The following is a 22,410-nucleotide window of genomic DNA, read 5'->3' as shown; positions in this document are numbered from 1 at the left end:
AGAAAGAATAAATGTGTGGATAAATCCAAATGATTGTTAACTGTTTCAAAGGAAAACAAAATGATTTGGGGGGTTACATAAATATAAAATCAAAATATAGTGCAACGGCCCTTAGATCAAAGGCTGCAAGGATGCAAGTGGAATTAAAGCATTCTAATATCTCTGCATTGTCCAGTAAGTAGTAAACACACAAATTTGTATTAGACTTTAATAAGTTAAGGATACACGTTGCAAATCTCTAAGGTAACCATTAAAGGAATAGAAAATAATCCATAACTAATAAACCCATTGACACAGAAGATATTAATAAAAAGCTATTTCAATCTAAAAGAAAACAAAAGAGAAGAGGAGAAGGCACATGGAACAGCAGGTCAAATAGAAAATAAATAGTTAAAATGATAGATTTGAACCTTAATAAATTAGAAATTACATTAAATGCAAATGAATTCAATAGTCTAAATAAAAAGTTTTTTTAGACTGATTAAAAAAAGCAAAACCCAACTATATACTATTTCCCAAAAAGACAACTTAAATATACATATATAAAAAGGTTGAAAGTAAAATAGTGGGAAAAGATCTATCAGGCAAATATTCACTAAGTGAAAACTAAGGTAGTTAACACTATATACCACAAAAAGTCAAGAATTACTAGAAATAATTCATGATATTAATTTCATTAATGCGTTTCATGATAAAAGGGTTCATTTCTAACTAGGAAGATAAAATAATTTTAAATCTGTATGCACCTAACATAGCCTAAATATACATAAAATTAACAAAACTAAAAAAAGAGAAAAAGAAATCCAAAATCTTAATGGGAAATGTTAACATATTTCTCACAATAACCAATAAACAATATGAATTTTAAAAAGTGATTTAATTTTTATATTTATATAACAAAAAGTTTTAGTAAAAAAAAATGGAATGGTATTGGTACAAGGATAATACATATATACTGTATATGAAACATGTACCAATATCAATACTATGTAAAGCCAGAAAATAAGTATCAACAAACAACAAAGGACCGAAATTATACAGAATATATTCTCTAAATTAAGTATAATTAAGTAAAATTAAGCTAAAGCTTAATAACAAATTATTGGGAAATCCTCATGTTAGAAATTAATAAATATGCTAACAAATAACCAATACTTCAAAGAAGATACCACAATAAAATTGTAAAAATATTTTACACTGAATATCAGGAAACCATGACATAGCAAAAGTGGTGAGATACTTTAATGAAAGCCAAACTTCCCAAGTAAATTATAACTTCAATACAGAAATTACAAAAGAAGGCTAAACACTCAATGATTTAAGTACCCATCCCAAGAAGTGAGCAAAGAGCAAATAAACGAAAGAGAAGTGAAAAAAAGAAGTAATAAAGTAACGAAATTGAAAGCAAATAAAGTAAAAAGAATCAACTGGGCCAAAAGATTATTCTTTGGAAACACTAAAAAACTGATAAACCACTGTCAAGGCTTTTAAGAAGATAAAGAGAGAAAGAAGGACAAATAATTATCAGAAATAAAAGAGTAGATCTTTCTAAAAGTCCCAAAAATGTTTAGAAAAACAAGAGAATAAACACCCTACCAGCAATGAGCAAACCAAAAATAAAATTTAAAAAAAGCAACTCCATTTGCAATACCATCAAAAAGAATAAAATACTTAGAAATAAATTTAACAAAAAAAGTCCAAACTTTATACTCTGAAAACCTCAAAACTGAAACAAAGAAGACCTAAATAAATGGAAAAGCATCTCATATCTATGGGTCAGAAAACTTAATACTGTTAAGATGGCAATACTCGCCAAATTGACCTACAGATCCAACATAAGCCCTATCAAATCCCAGCTAATTTATTTGCAGAAATTGCAAGCTGATCATAAAATCACAGAAAATGCAAAAAGCTCAGAACTGTCTTGAAAAGCTATAGAACACATACTTTCCGATTTCAAACCTTACTACCAAGCTACACTAATCAAGACAGTGTGGTGCTGGCATTAAGGATAGACATATAGAGGAATGAAATACAGCTGAGAATCCAGAAATGAACCCTCACAATTACGGTAAGTTGATTTTTGACAAGGATGTCATGACAATTCAATGGGGAAAGATAAATTCTTTCAACAAATGGTACTGGGACAACTAGATATCCACATGCCAAAAATGAAGCTGGACCCTTACTACCTTGCACAATATACAAAAATTAATTCAAAATAGACCAAAGACCTAAACATAAGAGCTAATCCTATAAAACTGTTAGAAGGAAACATAGGCGTAAATCTTTGTGACCTTGTTTTAAGCAACAGTTTCTTAGAAATGACACCAAAAGCATAACCAACAAAAGAAAAACTAGATAAACTGAATCATCAAAATTTAAAACTTTTATGCTTCAAAGACACCACCAAAAAAGTGAGGAGACAACCCACAGAATGAGAAAAAATGTTTGCAAATTATATACCTGATAAGGGACTCATATCTATGATATATAAAGCTAGAACTCAGTAACAAAGACAAATAACACAATTTAAAAATAGGCAAAGGAACTGAGTGGACATTTCTACAAAAAAGATATACAAATGGCCAATAAGCACATGAAAAGAGGTTCAACAACACTGACCATCAGGGAAATGCAAATTAAAACTTCACTGCTACAACACTTCACACCCACAAGGATAGCTATAATCAAAAAGACATAATACCAAGTGTTGGGAAGGATATGAAAACGGAACACTCACAAACTGCTGGTGGAAATATAAACTAGCACAATCACTGTGAAAACAGTCTGGCAGTTCTTCCAAAAAGTTAAATATAGATCCAGTAATTCTACTCTTAGGCAAATACCCAGAGCATTTAAAACATATATCCACACAAAAACCTGTACAAGAAAATCCAGAGCAGCACCATTTATAATAAAAAGTACAATAATCCAAATGTCCATCAACTGAAAAACGGATATATCAACTGTGGTAGGGAGTATTATTTGGCAAACAAAAGATATTAAGTACTGATACATGCTACAACATGGATGACTCCTGAAAACATTATGCAAAGTTTAAAAAGCTAGTCATGAAGAACCACAGGCTGCATGATTCCACTTACATGAAATGGAATCCAGAGTAGGCAAGCTTATAGAAACAGAAAGTAGGTGAGTCATCTATGGCTTGGGAGTGGGAGAGACTGCATAAAGAGTAACAGCTAAGGGGTGCAGTATTTCTTTTGGGGGTAAAAAATATGTTCAAAAATTATTGTAGTGATGGATGTACAGCTGTGTACATCCTTGACCCTGGACTAAAGAGCTTCTAAAACTGTGAAAAAAATTAATTTCCGTGTAAGTTACCCAGTCTGTGGTACTGTGTTATGGCAGTCCCAGCAAACTAATATAAAGACTAAATGAAAAAAGTAAAACAAAAGAGTTTCTAAAAGATAACACAGAAGAATAACTTCATATTCTTGAGTAGACCAAAAAAAAAATTTTACATAGGAAGCAAATAGCAGTCAACATAAAGAAAAGATGGATAAATAAGACTATGTTAAAAGTAAGAACTTCTGCTTACCAAGTCACCGTTTGAAATAAAAAGGCAAAACAGAGTGGAAGAAGATATTTGCAATGCAGGTATCTAACAAAGACTTGTATCCAAAATACAGAAAAAATCCTACATACCAAAAAGGAAAAAGATAGATAACCATACCTTTAAAAATTGGAAGGGAAAAAAAAAAACAAAAAACACCTTGACCAGGCAATGTCACAGAAAGGATATCCAAATGGTCAATAAACATATGAAAACGTGCTTAACCTCATTAGTCAGGGAAACAAAAACTGAAACCACTATGCACCTACCACAAGGGTTAATATTACTAAGATTGGTAATATGAGAGCAACTGAACTCTCATTCTTTGCAAACAAAGCATTAATAAACTTACACAGAAGTAGCTGCATTGAAAGGTATAAAGCCCTCTGACTCTAACATGAATGTCAACATTTTCAAAAATGTCTTACCTCTTTTTGAAAAAGGCTAAATTTTTCAAGTAGTTTACATTTTTCTTCGATTAGTGTAGAAAGTTCTACAGCCAGCTTTTTCTCTCTTCCTAAAAAAAGTTAATGTTATCAAGTTTTTTAATTTATTCAATTATAAATAACAATGATGAGATCTCTAAAACAGAAAAGAAAACTTACCCACATAAAGCCGACTTCTAATCTGAAAAATTTTTAACAAAAATTACATTAAAACAAATACACATTCAAGCAAATATAATTTATTTACCTTCTACAGCCAACTTAAAAACAACAGGTTTCTTATTGCCTTAGTATAAACATAAGTTAGTCAACAAGTGCTCTATTTCCAATGAGAAAAAATGCTACATGTTAAAGTCTCCCTACTGAGGATTCACTGTGTTAGCACATTAACGGCTCTGAAATAAAGTCTACCTTAAACATACCTGTTTCATTTCATTTAGCCCACTGCTCCTCAAACGTATTTGACCCTAAAACAAACTACTTAAGGAAGCCCCTATTATCATCTCCCCTAGTATTAATAACCAAAATAACAGTTTAAAAAATGTTACTAGGGGGCCATGGATCTGATAACCATAAGGAAAAGCTTAAAAAATATTTTTTTTTCTTCTTTAACCTCTCTCTCAAACAATGAAGGAAAAATTCCATTTTTAAGGGGACCAGGCTTAGGGCTAAGGTAATATAAGTTAAAAAAACAAACAAACAAACAATGGGGACATAAATCATCTACAGAAGATGTATAGGAATTAAATTAAAAGAAACAAGATTTAAAAGTCAAGGTACAGAAAATAAGTATAGATGAGGAACAGTTAGGGAACTGAAACATCAGATTCAGAAACAATCTCAAAAGGTAACTAAACCATTAAAAAAAAGGAGGAAAAAGTTGAGATAACGAAAGTCAGGAGAAGAGCCAATATCTAAAAAGATAATAATCCCACAGAGGAAAAAAATGTAAAATGCAGAAGAAATGTCCCAGAATTAAAAAAGACAAAAGATCTCATATTTAAATATTCAAGAAAATTCTAAAGAAGAAATAAAATCTAACCTAAACATATTATATTGAAGTAAGAATATCAAGTTAAAAGCTTCCACAGAGAACCGATCAATTACAAATGAGTAAGAATCCCATTGACACTAGACTTTTCAATAAGTAACATTTGATGTTAAAAGACAAGGAAGTAAGGGTTTTCAAGTATTAAAAAGACAGAACTCTCTTACAAATATACAACACGAAACATGTGTAAGAATCTACACAACAGCATTATTTGTAATAGAGAAATCTGGAAACAAATGCCCATAAAAAGTATAAATTACCTGTAGTATATTCTTACAATGTCATATTCTAGTACAATCAAAATAGGCCCAAAATATGGAGGAATGTTAGCAATCAATACAGGATGGAGTAAAAAACAGTTTCAAGACATGATATATGTCATGAAACTAAGCAAATTACCATACTTTTGAAGGATATATGTAGATAAGACCCCAGAAAAAAAAAATTTAAGGCATAGGAATAATCAACATAGGCTCCAGAACAGAATTACCTCTAGTACTAGGAGGCAGGGGGATGAAATGAGAAAGGATCACCTATATGTAAGTGGCAGTCAATGTTTTTGATTCTAGCTTGGGTGGTACATTCACAGGTGTTTAATATACTGCTAAAAATAAACAGACCCCAAATAATAAACAATTAAGAAATAAAGGTAAGGTTTTAGTATTAGTGTGGAATACTCCTACAAATAAATTGTTTTTAATTTTTACACTTTAAAAAATTCCTCTAAATCCATATTCAGTTTCTAAGAGCCACATATTAACATGAGGAGCCCAGATTACAACTGAACTTGTTTCATTAAAACAAAAGGTATGTTTCTCATATTATTTGTTCAATATGAGGACACAATGAACATTCTCTTATGTATTATATAACTTAATATAGCATTGGTTACTTACCGATCGAAAACTTCTCCACAAAAACAAGAGAACAGCAAAAAATCCAACAATAGTTGCACATATCACCAATTCCCATGGAAAACCATAGAAATTAGAACCCGGCCTCATATTCTCAGGCAATACTGCCACAACCTTCAAGACAAAGAAAATCAACTTCTTAAAAAATGCACTTTTGATAAAAACTATTGATTACAAACTGCTATACACAAGTTTTGTGCCCCCTCAATCCCAACATTCCTATGTGAAAAACTAATCTCCAATCTGATAGTGTTTGAAAGTAGGGCCTTAAGTCATGAGAGTGGAGCCTTCATAAAGGGGAATGATTAGTCCCCTTAAAAAAGAGGCTCCAGAAAGCTCCCCTGACACTTCTACCACAGGAGGTTATAGTGAGAAGTCTATGAACCAGAAGTGTGCCCTCACCAAACACCAGATCTACAGCACCTTTATCTTGGTGTCCCCAGCCTCCAGAACTGTGAGAAAAATGCGTGTTGTTTAAGTCGCTCTATGGTACTTTTGTTACAGCAGTGCCAATGGACTAAGACACAAACATAACTACAAGTTTACAAGTAAACACTATTAACACTCTCTTCATGAAATTGACTACCAGGCTACCACCAAGCAGAAGGTATCAGAGGTATTTTTCTGGCAATTTTCAACCACTATTTACAAGTGATAAAGGACAGCAGTATGATGAAATACAACGATTTTCATACGGGTATTCAACAGATGCCTCCGAGCTTCTGAAACGGAGAGTAAGAGGAGAGAAGGCCAGAGAAAGAAGCTGAATCAGGTGCTCTGACCCTGATTCAACCAGTTTCGGCTTTTTCTGTATATTGAGTTCCAAACACAATTTCCCTATGTGGCAAAAAGGATCTGCTGCTTCACTTTGTAAAAAGTTTGGAAAATACTGATGGTGCCTTGGATTTAGAATCTGAATCCCTCCACCCTACCTCTGTGGCTCCCTTCTATTAGAAATGGGAATAATGCTGCATGAAATGCACAGCAGGTACTCAATAAAGGGAACTATTTCTATTACTCCTCCTCCAAAGACCATGATCCTGTAACCATGTCCTTTCTACACCCCTCTCTCTAGCAAGTCTTCAGCACAAAACAGCTTAAGGCATTTGCAGTTCTGTATTTCATCTTTCTCTGGGTCACCTCATTTTTCATCCTCATCCTATGTGGTTATTTTTATTTTGTTACCAGGCCCACATAGTTCTCAATCACATACAAAGGTAAAATACAGGAGGAAAAAAAAATACCCTTTTACGAACAATCTCAAGTCAGGTTTGATGCTTTCCAGGGTTCAATCCAAAACCTCTATGGCAAATCTTCCCTTTTTAGGCCTTTTCTACCTAGAAAAACACCCTTTATCAACTATTCTCCTCTCCAAAATCTTTTTTATATCTCTGATCTATATATATTCTCTTCTAAAATGTTATTTATAGTTCATTCAACTGTATTAAAAAAAAAAACCTAAATACATCTTCTAAAAAAAAAATACCCCTTTACCCTTATCTCTACCTCTGCCACTCCTTACATTACCTTGGTTACCAGCTCATAGAATTGTGACATCACTAGAAACAATCAATGATTAAAAAAAAAAACTTCTGTTTCTGAGAAAGAGGTATTCAACCCACAAAACTGAAGAGAAAAGGAGTTTTCTTTACAGTTTATATAGTCTCCAACCATCTTACTTTCAGCTAACTATGTCAAAACATAAAATGCACATCACTTCAAAAATCTAACAATTGACATGATCTCTTTACAATACTATAACACTTTAAGGGACAATTCTAAGAGCATCTCTCAGATTAAACAAGCAATTATCTTTAGTATGGTGATATTTCTTATATTCAGTAGCATTTTATTACTCCTTCTGAAAGGAAATGGCAAATCCTAGGTTAAAGCCTTCAGCCAGTGGAATCTAGTGAGATCTAGCGGACTGAGAAATAGAAAAGAATCTGAGTCTCAAGAATTGATCTTAAATCCATTGCTCTAGTCTTAGTAATTCTGTTTTTCTCATAGAGACTTTTCACCCTTAAATTTTAACTACAATATAGAACCCTATCTCTTCAAAAGTATAGGGAAAAGACTGAAAAATTGTGCTGAACACTGGAATTTGACACATTGTAAAATGATTATAAATCAATAAAAAACGTTAAAAAAAAAAGTATAGGGAAAAAACCCAAACTTAACAAACATCAATAAATATAATGAAATACATAATTACACATGATTCTATAAATTGGTCCTAAATTTTAGAAGTAATGGGTAACCCTCCATAAAATACGGTAGTGATTAATCACAGAATACTTAAAATCAATTCTACTCCCTAACATGAGTATTAAAGGAATTCTAAACCAAGCATCTTAAAGGAATCAATTAATCAAGTTGACAAAATATTGTAAGGTTAAATTAAAATTGTTTTTCATCTAATTGCAAGTAAACATGATCTATATTAATAAAGACAATATAATTGAATGTCAACATACAGGCCCTCAGATTGTAATGCAGTTTCATGAAGCTACACTCTCCAAGACATAAAAATTGAAAAATGAATTCTCCTTTACATAATAAATTAGATTTTTTTCCTGTAATTAGTAATAAACCACCAAAAAGTTTAAAAGAGGTACTGATTCACTCATTATTCATAATTAAGTTTGATAAAAACTATTTTGAGTATGCTTCTTAATTTCTTTAATTTTTTTATTTTACAAAAATGTAAACTGGTGACCATTAAAAATAATAATTCTGCCTTTAAAAGAATATCAAAAGAGCTTTAGAGTCAAATGGTCTAAAAAGAGTTAAGGTAGAATTAGAGTTCACCCAAACAAGATGAAATGGGGTATGTAAAATTAATAATTACCTCATTAGAAACTGCTAATATTCATTCAGTCATTCATCCATCTACCCATCTACTAATTCCACATTTATTAACAAGTTATATTCCAGATACTTTTTAAAAAACATACTATCTTTTCAACTTTGTCCATTTCCATGGCTTTAATTACCACTATGATAATAATGCACAAATCTATGATTCCAACTGTGAGTTTTGTAATACCAGATTATTGGACAAATCTACATGGATATCCTGGAGGGAATAACAAAATGCAATACCCTTTCATGATGAAAACACTCAGCAGGCTAGGACTGAAGGCAACTATGAAAAACTCATAGCTAACATCAAACTTAATGGTGAAACGCTGAAACCTTTCACCTGAAGATCAGTAACAAGACAAGGATGTCCACTCTCTCCACACTGATTCAATATGGTTCTGGAGGTTCAAGCCAGACCATTAGGAAAGAAAAATAAATAAATAAAATTAAAAGGCACCCAGACTGGAAAGGAAAAAGTAAAACTATCTACCTTTGAGGAAGACATAATCTTATATATAAAAAATCCTAAATAATCCATGTAGACATACCAAAGAAAAAAAACTGTAGAGTTAACAAACAAATTCAGCAAAGCCACAGGATACAAAATGAAAACAGAAAAATTAGTCATATTTCTATACAATAGCAATAAACAATCTTAAAATGAAATTAAGAAAATGTTTCCATTTACAATAGCAAAAAGAGAATAAAATACTTAGGAATAAATTTACTCTGAAAACTACAAAATACTTGCGAGAAATTAAATAAGATCTAAATAAAGGAAAATATATCCCATGTTCATAGATCAGAAGACTTAATATTGTCAAGATGGCAGTTCTCCTCAAATTGATCTACAGAGTCAATGCAATCCCTGTCAAAATTCCAATGCCTCTTTCATAACAATGGACAAGCTGATCCTAAAAATCACATAGAAATGCAAGGAATAGTATTTCTTTATATACAGATATATAGCCATACATACATACAAGCACATGGCTATCTATCTATCCACACACATATTAGCCAAAACAATACTGAAAATGAAGATCAATGTTGGAGTATTTATACTTCCCTATTTAAAAACTTACTACAGAGCTACAGTAATAAAGACAGTTTGGTAATGATTTAAAAGATAGACATATAGACTAATGGAGTAGAAATGAGAATCCAGAAATAAACTATTAAAATTATAAACATAATGACACAAATAAGACATATAGACTAATGGAGTAGAAATGAGAATCCAGAAATAAACTATTAAAATTATAAACATTATGACACAAATAGATGGAACGATATACCTTGCCCATGGGTTGGAAGAATTCATGTTGTTAAAATGACAATACTACCCAAAGCAAACTACAGATTCAATGCAATCCCTATCAAAATATTAATGGCATTTTTCACAGAACTAGAACAAATAATTTTAAATTTTATATGGAAACACGAAAGACCCCAAATAACCAAATCAAACTTGACAAAGAACAGAGCCGGAGGAATCATGCTCCCTGACTTCAGACTAAACTACAAAGTTAAAATAATCAATGCAGTATGGTACTGGCACAAAAACGGACACATAGATGAATGGAACAGAACAGAGAGCCCAGAAATAAACCTATACGCTTACAGTCAATTACTCTACAACAAATAAGGCAAGAATATACAATGGGGAAAAGACAAGTCTCATCAATATGCGGTGCTGGGAAAACTGGACAGTGATATGTAAAAGAATGAAATTAGAATGTTTTCTCACCCCATATACAAAAGTAAACTCAAAATGCATTAAAGATCTAAATGCAAAGCCAGAAACCATAAAAATTCCTAGAAGAAACCACAGGCAGAAAACTTTTTTTGACAAAACTCACAGCAAAATTTTTTTGGATCTGTCACCTAAGGCAAAGGATATAAAAAGTGAAAATAAATAAATGGGACCTAATTAAACTTAAAAGCTTTTGCACAGCAAAGGAAACCATTGACAAAATGAAAAGACAACTACTGAATGGGAGAAAATATTTGGAAATAATCTGACTAATAAAAGCTTAATATCCAAAATATATACACAGCTCACTGTGTATAATAAGAGCTTAATATCCAAAATATATATACAGCTCACAATTCATTATCAAAAAAAAAAAAAACCCAATTAAAAAATGAAAGACCTGAACAGACATTTTTCCAAAGAAGACATACAGATGGCCAAGAGGGACATGAAAAGATGCTCAACATTCCTAATCATCAGAGAAATGCAAACCAAAACCACAATGAGGTATCACCTCAGAGAATGGCCATTATCAAAATGACCACAAATAACAAATGTTGCCAAGGATGTGGAGAAAAAGGAATCCTTGCACATTGCTGGTGGGAATGTAAATTGGTTCAGTCATCATGGAGAACAGTACAGAGGCTCCTCAAAAAACTAAAACTAGAGCTACCATACGATCCAGCAATTCCACTCCTGGGCATATATCCAATGAAAACAGAAACACTAATTTTAAAAAGATATACCCACCCCAATATTCATAACAGCATCATTTACAATTGCCAAGATATGTAAGCAACCTAAGTGTCCACTAGTAGATGAATGGATAAAGATGTGGTACATATATACAATGGAATACTATTCATTCATAAAAAAGAATAAAAGTTTGCCATTTGCAACAACATGGATGAACCTGGAAACTATTATGCATAGTAAAATGAATGAGACAGAGAAGATAAATACTGTATGCTATCACTTATTTGTGGAACCTAAAACATAAAGCAAACAAATACATGTAACAAAATGGAAACAGACTTATGGATATAGAGAACAAATTAGTGGTACCAAGTGGGGAGAGGGAACAGGGAGGGGAATGATAGTGGGAGGGAGTTAAGAAGTACAAACTACAATGCATAAATAAGCTACAAGGATATATTGTACAGCACAGGGAATATAGCCAATATTTTATAGTAACTTTAAATGGAGTATAATCTGTAGAAATTCTGAATCATTATGTTGTACACTTGAAACTAATATAATATTGTAAATAAACTATATCTCAATTTAAAAAAATTATAGTCAATTGGTTTTCAACAGCAGTACCAATACAAAATCAATGAGGAAAGAGAGGTCTTTTCAACAAATGGTATTGGGACAAATGGATATCTACTTGCAAATTAATGAATCCGGACCCATACTTTATATTATATAAAAATTAATTCAAAATGGATCACAGACCTTAAGTAAGAGTCAAAACTTTTAAAAGCAAACACAGATGTAAATTTCTGTAACCTTATTTTAAGCAATGGTTTCCTACATATGACATCAAAAGCATAAGCAACCAAAGGGAACAAGATAAATTGGATTGCATCAAATTTAAAACCTTGGTGCTTCAAAGATCACCATCAAAAAAGTGAAAAGACAACCTACAGAACAGAAGAAACTATTTGCAAATCATATACCTAATCAGGGGCTAGTATCCTGAATGTATAAAGAACCCTTTATCTTCAACAATAAAGACAAACAGTCCAATTTTTTAAATGGGCAATAGGCATTTCTCCAAAGATACACAAACGGCCAATAAGCACATGTAAAGTTGCTCACCATCAGTAGTCATGAGGGGACTGTAAATCAAAACCACAATGAGACACCACTTTACACTCATCTTAGGGTAGCAATTGAAAAAAAAGTGTTGGAGAGGATGTGGGAAATTAGACCCTCATAAACTGCTGGTGGGGATGTAAAATGGTGCACCATCTGTGGAAAACAACTTGGCAGTTTCTCAAAATGTTAAACACACAGTAAACATGATCCAGTAATTCCACCCCTAGATATAAATCCAATATATATTCATTAAAAATACTGGTACATGAATGTCCACAGCAGCGTTATTCATAATAGTCAAAAAGTGCAAATAACCCAAATATCCATTAAATTATGAATGAATACTCAAAATGTGGTATATCTAGACAACGAAAATATTTTTCAGCCATAAAAATTAATGAAGTCCTCTCATATGCTACAACATGGGTGAATCTCAAAAGCGTGTTAAGTAAAAGAAGCCATACACAAAAGGCCACATATTGAGCAATTCCATTTACATGAAATGTCAAAAAGACAAACTCATAGAGACAGAGTAGACTGGTGGCGGCAAAGGGATGGAGTGAGGGGAGAAATGGGACTGACTACTAATAAGCACAGGGTTTCTTTTTAGGGTGATAAAAGTATTTGCAAGTTGTGGTGATGGTTTACACAACACAGTGAACATACCAAAAAAAATCACTAAATTTGATAGTACAAAAGAATACATTTTATGTTATGTGATTATATCTCAAAAAATAATGTAACTAAAAAAAAAAAAAATCAAAAAGCAGAGCAGTGTTGTGCCATCCTAGGTCCCAGGCCAGTATTGTGAGCATAGCATATTTAGCACACACACACAAAAAAAAAAAAAAAAAAAAAAAAAAAAAAAAATCCAGGTGAAGATACTGTTCATGGATTAGAAAAAAAGTTCTACAAAATCTGGCTACCCTTCTCCATGTCTCTCTCCATTGATGGTCCTATAAAAACTAAGTTTTGATTATTGTTGTTTTTAATGAAGAAAGGGAAATGTGTGCAATCTGAAATTACCTCATCCCACAATATCCTTCTCTTCTTATAAACCCTAACTCTTCAAATGAGTAAGTTGCCATAACCAGAAACCTAGGAGTCATTCTAGATTTCTTTTTTCTCTCTTATCTTTTGCATCCCATCAATAAATTCCTACCCATTTTAGCTCTTAGCTCCTAAATATTTCCCATTCAGTACCCTCTTCTCTAGCTCTACTTGACAACATTGTCATCTCTCCCATATACCCTGTTTCTACTTTTGTTGTCCTTACATCTAACCTACATACTACTATCAGGAAGATATAGTTAAACCAAAAGCCTTACTCTCTGAGCCCACTTTACACTCTAATAATACAGCTCCTACTTTACTGTACACAGCATATTGTTTCATGCCTACTCTGCTTAAGCTATTCGCTCAGCCTGAAAAGGCTTTCATAAACACTTAAAAAAATGTAATCTCTCTTACCCCTCTATTCCCCCAGCATTTTGTATGGATGCATCAGTTTTTACTTTGTACTGTTTTTGTCTTCTCTACCTTAACAGACAGTATGACACCAGTGGCCCAGACCATATCTTAGTCCGTTTAGAATCTCCATGGACCTGTCATCCGTATTTATATGTATACATATGTAAAATCAGTAGGCACACTACGGTTGAATAAACGCCATGGCAACAGAACTTTTTAATTTACGTAAAAAGAAACCAATCATCATAACTGCCCCAATATCTAAAGGGGCTTTTGAAATTTTTAATCTAAATAGTTTTTTAAAACACGGTGACATAAATATGCCTAAGCATGTCTATAAAGACAGGTGTAAACAGAAAAATCCCTGCAACCTGATTACAAAGTGAACCTAAAAAAAAAAAAAAGAAGAGGAAAATTGTGAACACTGGGAGTTTAATATCACCAGATTTTACATTAACACAACCTTTTACATTAAGAAGACACAGGAAAAAAAGCGAAAAACAATCTCACTTATGGTAAAGCATCTCAAAAGAGCATTCTTTATTAAAAGAAAATACAGAATCAGAAGTCTGACTCCTTGACTAGGTTTAGTTGTCCATTCAAGCAAGGAGAAGTTTCAGCACGAAAAGGAAATCATTTCAGAGGATCAGTCCTCAAGTTTCTCACAGCCAGAGAAACCACGTGTCATTGACCTCTGTTCAAAATAAATAACATGAAGGAAAAACTAATTCATTTTAGGAACCGGGAAACACACCTTTGTCAAGCCCCGCTAAGCAAATCCACTCTTCACCTTCCTCATCTCCATGTCCCCTTCCACCGCACACACAAATAAACGCCCAAGCATCCTACGAACCTAGCTACTGCCTGGAGCCCGGCGGCAAGTGAGAACCTACTTCAGGACCTCCGACCCCTGCCGCTCAGACCCCAAACCCAAACTCTGCTGCTTCCTTCCCTAGGCTCCCGCGACCTCTGGGCCAAGTAACCCTGATCGCGCCCTGACTCACCCGGCGAAGCTTTTCCAGGACCAGCCCCAAGTACGGCTGAGGGGCAGTCCTGGGCCCCTCCATGGCGATAAGGCTGCCTTGGCCGTGGCGGCCGTAACCAGGGCCTGGCCCAGCCACAACAAGCGGCAAAGAACGCGCAGCCTTCGGTCCGGAACCCAAACCCGCACCCGGCAACCGGAGCAGACCACTGCGGAGCCGGCTGCGGGGGGATGCTGAAGGTGAGCGGCGCCGACAGGCCTCAAGTGTCCACGCTGCCCACCAGGGGAGCTTCAGCCCCCATGTTATGCTTTCCGTCCCGAGACTCGAAGGTCCAAGCCCTCCAGCACAAGCCTGCGACCTGCACTCTCCTCGCCGGCCTACCCCTCAGTTTGGTTTCGGCCAAACCGCGGCAGGGGGCGGGGTCGCGGGGCCGCGTAAATTTCCCCTCCTTCTTCGCGCGAGGTTGGTAGACGTGTCCTGGTCGTTATCTCTTAAAGGGGCCGACGCTCTACCTGGCGAAGCTACCCACCCTTGGAAACCGAGGGGCTCGAGGCTGAGTGTGGGATTCGACCTCGGGCTCTGCGCTGCGGAGTGGGCCGCACCGCCCCGAAGACCAGAGCTATGGCCCATGAATCCCCACCTCAGGTGGCGGCGGCGAGGCTTCTCCTGGAGGCCCCTCGGCGGAGGCCCCTCGGCGAAGCCCCGCGGAGTGAGCGCGACGCGCCCCATCTGCCCTGGGACCGGCGCCTGGCCCAGCCCCAACCCCCAGCTCTTTGCTCTTGCGGCCCTCTGCAGAAGCCCGGACGGCGTCGTACCCCGGGGGAACCGGCCGGCCCAGGGAAACCGGCGACCGCCTCCATTCCAGTCAGAGAATGGCCAGTAGGGCCCCGCGCCTCTGCGTCCTGCCAACCGTGTCCGGACTTTGGACTTTGGACAGGAAGGCGTCTTGGCTTAGCTGCGGTCTGGGAAAAGTTTAACCTCTCCCACGCAAGAGAATACCGATGGGGCCTCCTCTGCCCAGCGGAGGGCTCGAGGGGTATACTCACTTTTACCTGAGTTACCTGGGCACTTGCTCAGCAAAACTGTCTTAAACGCGATGAGCTCCTAGTTAACCCAGACGCTGAAACGAAGCTGGGCGCGTGCTTTTCTCTGAGAAGTGTAGCTAAAAGTAGCACCTTGCCCTCTAAATTTAGGACCCTATATTTAGATCTGTTGAATAAAGTACCCAGGGCTGGATCTGTTTTGGGAATGGGTTTTAACTGACACAGGTGTAAAGTATAACCCATCTCTAAGTCTTCCCTGCCCCCATAATAATCGTTCTCACCAAATCAGCCTTCTAACTGAAGTCCTCAGTGAAGCAACTCAAAAAGGAACAGATACTCTTTCCTAAACAAATCACCCAAAAGAACTCAACAGTTGAACAAAATCTTAGATCCTTGGGAAACTTCCCTAATATTAAGCTCTAGCAGCCACAGAACTATTGTGCCAGAAAAAAAATCCAAAAATGGCCCAAGTTCACAACAAATGATTTTCAGCACCAAAATGCAACCTAGTTTCTCGAAACTCAACGTGCTCTCTCTCTCTTTTGCCACATCAGCCTAAAAAGTTTCCGGAACCATCAGTATCAAAGAGCAGAAATTGCTTAACAGTTATCCATTTTTAAGATCTCACACAACCTTCAAATGTGTTGGACAGTGTGTATTGAAATTAAACTATGTAAATAGCTTACTAAAGTCAAAACAGAAGCAAAACCAAAACTTTAGAATTTCAAAGAATCTTAGAGCAATATGTGCCTCAATTAGATCCTTGTATTACTGAATGAAAATTCTTTAATAAGTCTGAACGTTTTCATGGGAACTCTAGAATCGTTATCAGCTTTCAGGACTTACAACCTAAAACACTTTTTGGAAAAATCCCTTTGCCCTCCCTAAGGCAGTCTGTGCCTTTTTCTGATTTTTCAATAATTACCATTCCAAATTTTTTTAAAAATAGACAGGGACAAAAGAATAAGTGAAATTTTAAAGAAAAATCCAAAAATTTCCCCCATGGCAAAAACAGTCAAGCAGACAACACCAGATTTAAACCTAATTTCTTTGCTGCACACTTAATAGTCATATAGAAGCTTACCTCTTCCTCTAGATCTTTCAATTCCATTTTTTTAAAAAGTTCATGTTAAAATATCATAATATGTAAATAAAGTTCTACTAAGGACATCATATCCTTGCGAAAGATTTCACATTCTAATACATCCTGCACTCACTCTTCTGTTTCCACACTGACAGTGATCCTGTTCTGACACTTGTTTGGTAAAGGGGTGCTTTAGGTGGAGTTGTGACTACCAACCCATAATCCAATTTCATGGACATAAGTCCTGATGAAATTTTTACTTAAATATTACGCATAGTTCTACCCTCTCAAAATCGACAATTGAAAAGAGAAATCCTGAATTTGGTAACTGATAAAATAACATTGAATGTTTTATGCTACAGTATATTTATATAGAGTACATGATTTTTACCATGAAAAAGATAGTCAAGGTTTGTTCTGAAGTAGACATGAGATTTTGTTGTCTTATATAGGCCTGCTTTAAAGGAAATGGAGAACAAATGCCCTTGGTGTTGCGACAGCTATCAGAAAGCAAACAACCATGAATAACTGAAAAATTGTGCTGAACACTGGAATTTGACACAACATTGTAAAATGTTTATAAATCAATAAAAAATGTTTAAAAAAAAAAAAAAAAGAAAGAAAGCAAACAAGAGCATTAGAAACATGCTAACCAGTAAACCTTGGCCACAACCTAGAAGCTGATTTCCCCCATGAAGGGCCCTGTTGCTAAACTGTAAATACCGGTTACTCCGTTTAATTAAACAGGCACTGTCACAGGCTATAAGATCTAGTCTTTGAAAGGAGGTTAAACATGCTGAGCTTCATCTTCATTTTCTGTACTAATGATGTAAGAGTGTTCTCAGAACATATAACATCAGGAGCTACTTGTTGAACAACAGCTGGATAATTTCCATTGTTTATTCCACAGATAAATGAAGCATTCTAGTTAAGAATATATAAATGTTATATATAAATATATATATAATGTGTATGTGCAGTCAAACAGTAATAATTCTACCTAACAAAACTGAAAAGGGAAAAATATGTATATAAATGTTATAACTTAAAGAGCCTCCTCAATTACAAAAGATAGTAGATAAAAAGTGGTATTGATTCCCATTACTTAAACCCTTCAGTGAGAGTATGTTAGAAAATACATACAGATACAGGAAGTATCTAACTGAAATTACCAGCGAATAGAAACCATTACTTGAAACATTTAGGTAAGAAGAAAAGGAAACCCTTTCACCTAAATTTAGCTGGAAAAATTGCTTAAATTGTCTATTTACTACAGCTATTCAAAACTATATTATGGGTGCTTAATAAACACACTAAGACTGTTAGAATTCCTGATCTGCAGAAACTCTTCAGAGCATTTAGTCTTAACATTATGAACTTAAGCCTATAGAGGCCAAACAGTATAAATAAGTGTAGAGAAATGAAAAATGCATGTCTATTCAATGCAGGGACTATCCGGCTTGAATTTCTTGTTGTCATAGAAAAATGGGAGACTATGTATTACAACCTTCCACTTTTTCAAGAGAACCCAGAAATCCATATTTTTTATATGAACTCACCTTTTAAATGTTAGCAACTGGCTGGTTCATAATTTTTTAAACAATGCCCAAGCCAGTTTTGACCAGTAGCCTGTCATCTAGTCTCAGCTACTGATGTTAGAGTTTTAAACCTGAGGCTCCCTCAGAGATTAAGTGACTTTTCAAGGTCACAAGATAATTGACATAAATTTAAATTTAATATTTTCATGTCTAAAGGATTTCAGCCGAAATGGTTCAATTAAACTCTATTTGGCTATTTTTATTGAGTCCACAAAAGTAAGCATACTTAGCATAGCCTTTATTAAATAAGCACTTTATATGAGAGGTGACTATGGTGTACTAACTAGTAATTCATTTTTTAATTTAGTAACTTCACTGGTATAATTTCTAGGGGAGGGGAATGAGAGAGGAGGGATATGTCAGTAGGACCTACTAAAAAGTAGAATTAATTCTTCTCCTTACTACATTCAATCAATCATTAAATCTAATGAATTTTATCTACAAAAGATCTATCTAGATTGTCCTTCCAATCATTTTAACAACCACTATCAGATACTAGGTTAAAGGTTTAAAATGTTGGCCAAACCCAACCCACAGAATGTTTTGTCTAAACTGCATGGTATTTTTTTTAAATCTGAATATTTGCCAGCATTAACAATCGGGACATTCACACCCAAAATACCTAGATTTCTAACTTTTCTTAAAATATCAAAAGATATGGCAAAAATCAGGCTGAACATAAGTAGTAGCTACCTACATCCTTTGGAGAAAGCATATACTCTCCAGCTGGTTACAGTTCCCACTTTTACCTATGCTACAGTCATCCCATTTGAGTTTATAAAGCCTGGTTTAGACCTCTACTATTTATTTCCTGAACTAAAGCAATACCTTCTTGATTTGGCTCCCTGCCTCTGATCTTCACCCATTCAATTCTTATTTGACAATGTTGACAGATAGACTTTATAAATGAAACTTCATTTTACTCCCTACTTAAAATTCTTCAGTAGTGCCCCCATCATTTAAAAGATAGAGTTGAGCACAGGGAAATATACACAAAATGTTATGATAACTCACAGAGAAAAAAATGTGACAATGAGTGTGTATATGTCCATGAATGACTGAAAAATTGTGCTGAACACTGGAATTTGACACAACATTGTAAAATGATTATAAATCAATAAAAAAAATTTTAAAAAAAGATAGAGTTGAATTTCCTATAACATGCAAAGCTGTTTTTTATTTAATCCCAGTATACAACTTCAGTCTCCCCCTATATTCAATCAGACTGAATTGCTTATAGATTCTTCAAAAATACCAGGATCTCTCCCACTTCTGTACTCTTAAAAATGCTCTCCCCTCAACCTGGAATGTTCATCCTTTCTTGCCTGGCTAACTCCTACTCTTCCTTCAAGATCACGCAAATAAGGTCTCCCCTGGGACATTTTTCCCAGGCTCTCCACTCTCTCTACCTACCACTTCCAATCAGTCTACTAGACAGCTCCTCCTGTATATTCATTGCATCCTGTGGCTATTCCAGCACCGTACTACAATTACTGCTTTTCTTACCTGTGTCCTCCAACTAGAGTGAGTTCCTTGAAGGGAACCAGTGTTAAATTTCATCTTAAAATGTAAATAGGAACTAAAGTACTTCCTCAATTATTTACATAATAGCAATAGATGAGAAAAGGAACAAACATTTGTAAAAAGGCCTCCTATGTGTCGAGTACTACAGTACTTACAATAAATGAGTTAGAATTTAATAGGATTTACAATAAATGAAAAAGTAGATAGATTTTGGAATTTGTTATGACTTGATTAAATTTTGAGATACTAGTTGCTTTTGCAGGATTCTCCTATTACACCATTTTGGGGTCACAGCTCTCATTCAAATACTAATAAGTTAAGATTAATTTTTATTTCTGAGTTAACTGTTAGTTTAATTTTCCCTGATTTGAAAAAAAGGAAGAAAAAAAAACCAATGCTCAAGATCAACAAAGCTTAAGGAAAAAATTTTTTAAAAATTGTTAATAATATCCATGCAACAAATCATTCATGTAAGGAGAAAGCTTATATGTAAGATTTTACATAAAGATAAAAGTTATTTAACATTTAAATAGGGAGGATTCACTCAAATATAATTTTCAGTTGCTCCTATATTAATAAAGTAGGTAAAATCATTGAAAAAAAATTTTAAAGGTCAACTTACCCTTTCTGTAAGAATTACAATTGGTGAAAACGCAGAATTCAGGAAATCATAAACATCAATTTGAAATAAATATTTCAAAATCTGACACTCAGAAGCATCTTCTGTCGGTTCGTAAATAAAAATACGTTAACATTTGATATGATGTAACTTTTGAATCTAATTTCTTCCTAAATGGCTGCATTAGAGAACATATAACCTGTTTCTTACCTTTTTGAACAATGTAATTTTGAGAAGACAAAGAATAATCAATTGAAAAGATCTGGCTGTTTGGCAGGGAGTTTTCCACAGGTGTGTCTATTTCTACCTGAGCAGGCCTTTCAGCATCTAGTGGTGTTTCCGATTTTTCATCATTACTTTTAGAAGACAGAGTTTTGAAATGTACTTCTTCAGGAATTTTCATAGGTAACTCTGTATTAGAGACCTTATCTGCAAATAAATAAAGAGAAATGTTTGGGGATTTTTTGACACTTGCTTTGTTGTGGGCTTCCTATTTGTTTTCTAGGAAGGTCATTCTTTGAACCTTTGTGGTCCTTGTGCTACTTCATTATGGAAAGAATTCATTAAAACATAAATTTGTAGCCTGTGTTAGTTCCTACTGCTGACATAATAAATTACTACACATGTAGCAGCTTAAACACTACAAGTGTATGCTCTTAGAATCCTGGAAATCAGAAACCCTAAAACCAAGGAGTTGGCAGGGCTGTGTTCCTTTTGCAGGCGCTAGAGAATTCATTTCCTTGCCTTTTCTACCTTCTGAAGGCCACCTGCATCCCTTGGCTCATGGCCCCATCTTTCATGCTCAAAGCCAGCAGTGCATCATCTTCTAACCTCTCTCTCTTACTCTGACCCTCCTGCCTTCCTTCTGTAAGAAACCTTGTGATTATATTGGGCCCATTAGGATAATCTCTCCAGCTCAGGATGCTTAATTTAATCACATCTGCGAGGACCTTTTTGCCGTGTAAAGTAACAAATTCACAGTGTCTGGAGACTGAAGGGCCATTATTCAACCTACACATAGCCTTCCCCTTATTCTTTGACCTTTGAAGAATTTTTTAAACTGTATACTACTCTATTCTCTACACTGCCTAAAAATATTTTTTAAAAAACATAACTATTACTAACAACCCTGTTACACCATGTAAAAGCTTATGACTATGAATTCAGACAGTAAATAGATCCCCACAGGATTTCACTGTTCTAAGATACAGTTATTATCCAAGAAGGTATAATATTTAAATGCTTGCAAGAAATATGTATTCCTGACACTCAAGAAAACTGGTGAGCTAGATTTTTCTTGCTCTATTTGTTAGAGAACCAGAGAGTCAGGATGAACAAAATTATTTAGTTTCTACATCCAACTTGATAGTTAATTCTGTTTAGTAAAATAGGACAAACTGAGCTAGTTGGATAAAGAAAGGCAATATTAGAATTTAACAGCAATTAATTTCCAAGTTCTCAAATCTAATCCACTGGATCATGCATATCAACAACACATATTTGCTAATATGTACTATTAAACATAAAAGCCATTATCACTTAGTCTTTTAATGAGGTTACTCCAAAGGTGGAAGAATTGCCTGCTACTAAAGAAACTATATTAGTCGTTTGCACAGAAAGGTACCCATATTCTTAAGATATTTGAAACAAATTTGA

General features: G+C 34.7%; 1 protein-coding gene across 10 annotated transcripts in view; it reads right to left on the bottom strand.

Annotated features, from left to right (window-relative positions):
- The window catches only part of MIA2 (MIA SH3 domain ER export factor 2), an 81,382-nt gene that overhangs the window by 45,295 nt on the left and 13,677 nt on the right, over positions 1-22,410 (bottom strand). For 3 of the 10 annotated variants that reach the window (XM_031453638.2, XM_031453637.2, XM_010983774.3), the window contains 5 exons: positions 20,965-21,183; positions 20,758-20,858; positions 5,971-6,102; positions 4,183-4,204; positions 4,006-4,094 (listed from right to left, as the gene is read on the bottom strand). In XM_031453638.2, the coding sequence (XP_031309498.1) occupies positions 4,006-4,094; positions 4,183-4,204; positions 5,971-6,102; positions 20,758-20,858; positions 20,965-21,183 (563 nt within the window). Of the gene's footprint in view, positions 1-4,005; positions 4,095-4,182; positions 4,205-5,970; positions 6,103-14,907; positions 15,252-15,701; positions 15,811-17,013; positions 17,147-20,757; positions 20,859-20,964; positions 21,184-22,410 lie in introns of those variants that run through there. The other 7 variants (XM_010983772.3, XM_031453641.2, XM_031453642.2 and 4 more) reach the window with 7 other exon arrangements.

The sequence above is a fragment of the Camelus dromedarius genome, chromosome 5 (genome assembly GCF_036321535.1).
Source record: "Camelus dromedarius isolate mCamDro1 chromosome 5, mCamDro1.pat, whole genome shotgun sequence".
Classification (NCBI taxonomy): domain Eukaryota; kingdom Metazoa; phylum Chordata; class Mammalia; order Artiodactyla; family Camelidae; genus Camelus; species Camelus dromedarius.
The sequence above is the reverse complement of the archived record's forward strand: the minus strand, read 5'-3'. Positions and strand labels throughout refer to the sequence as shown.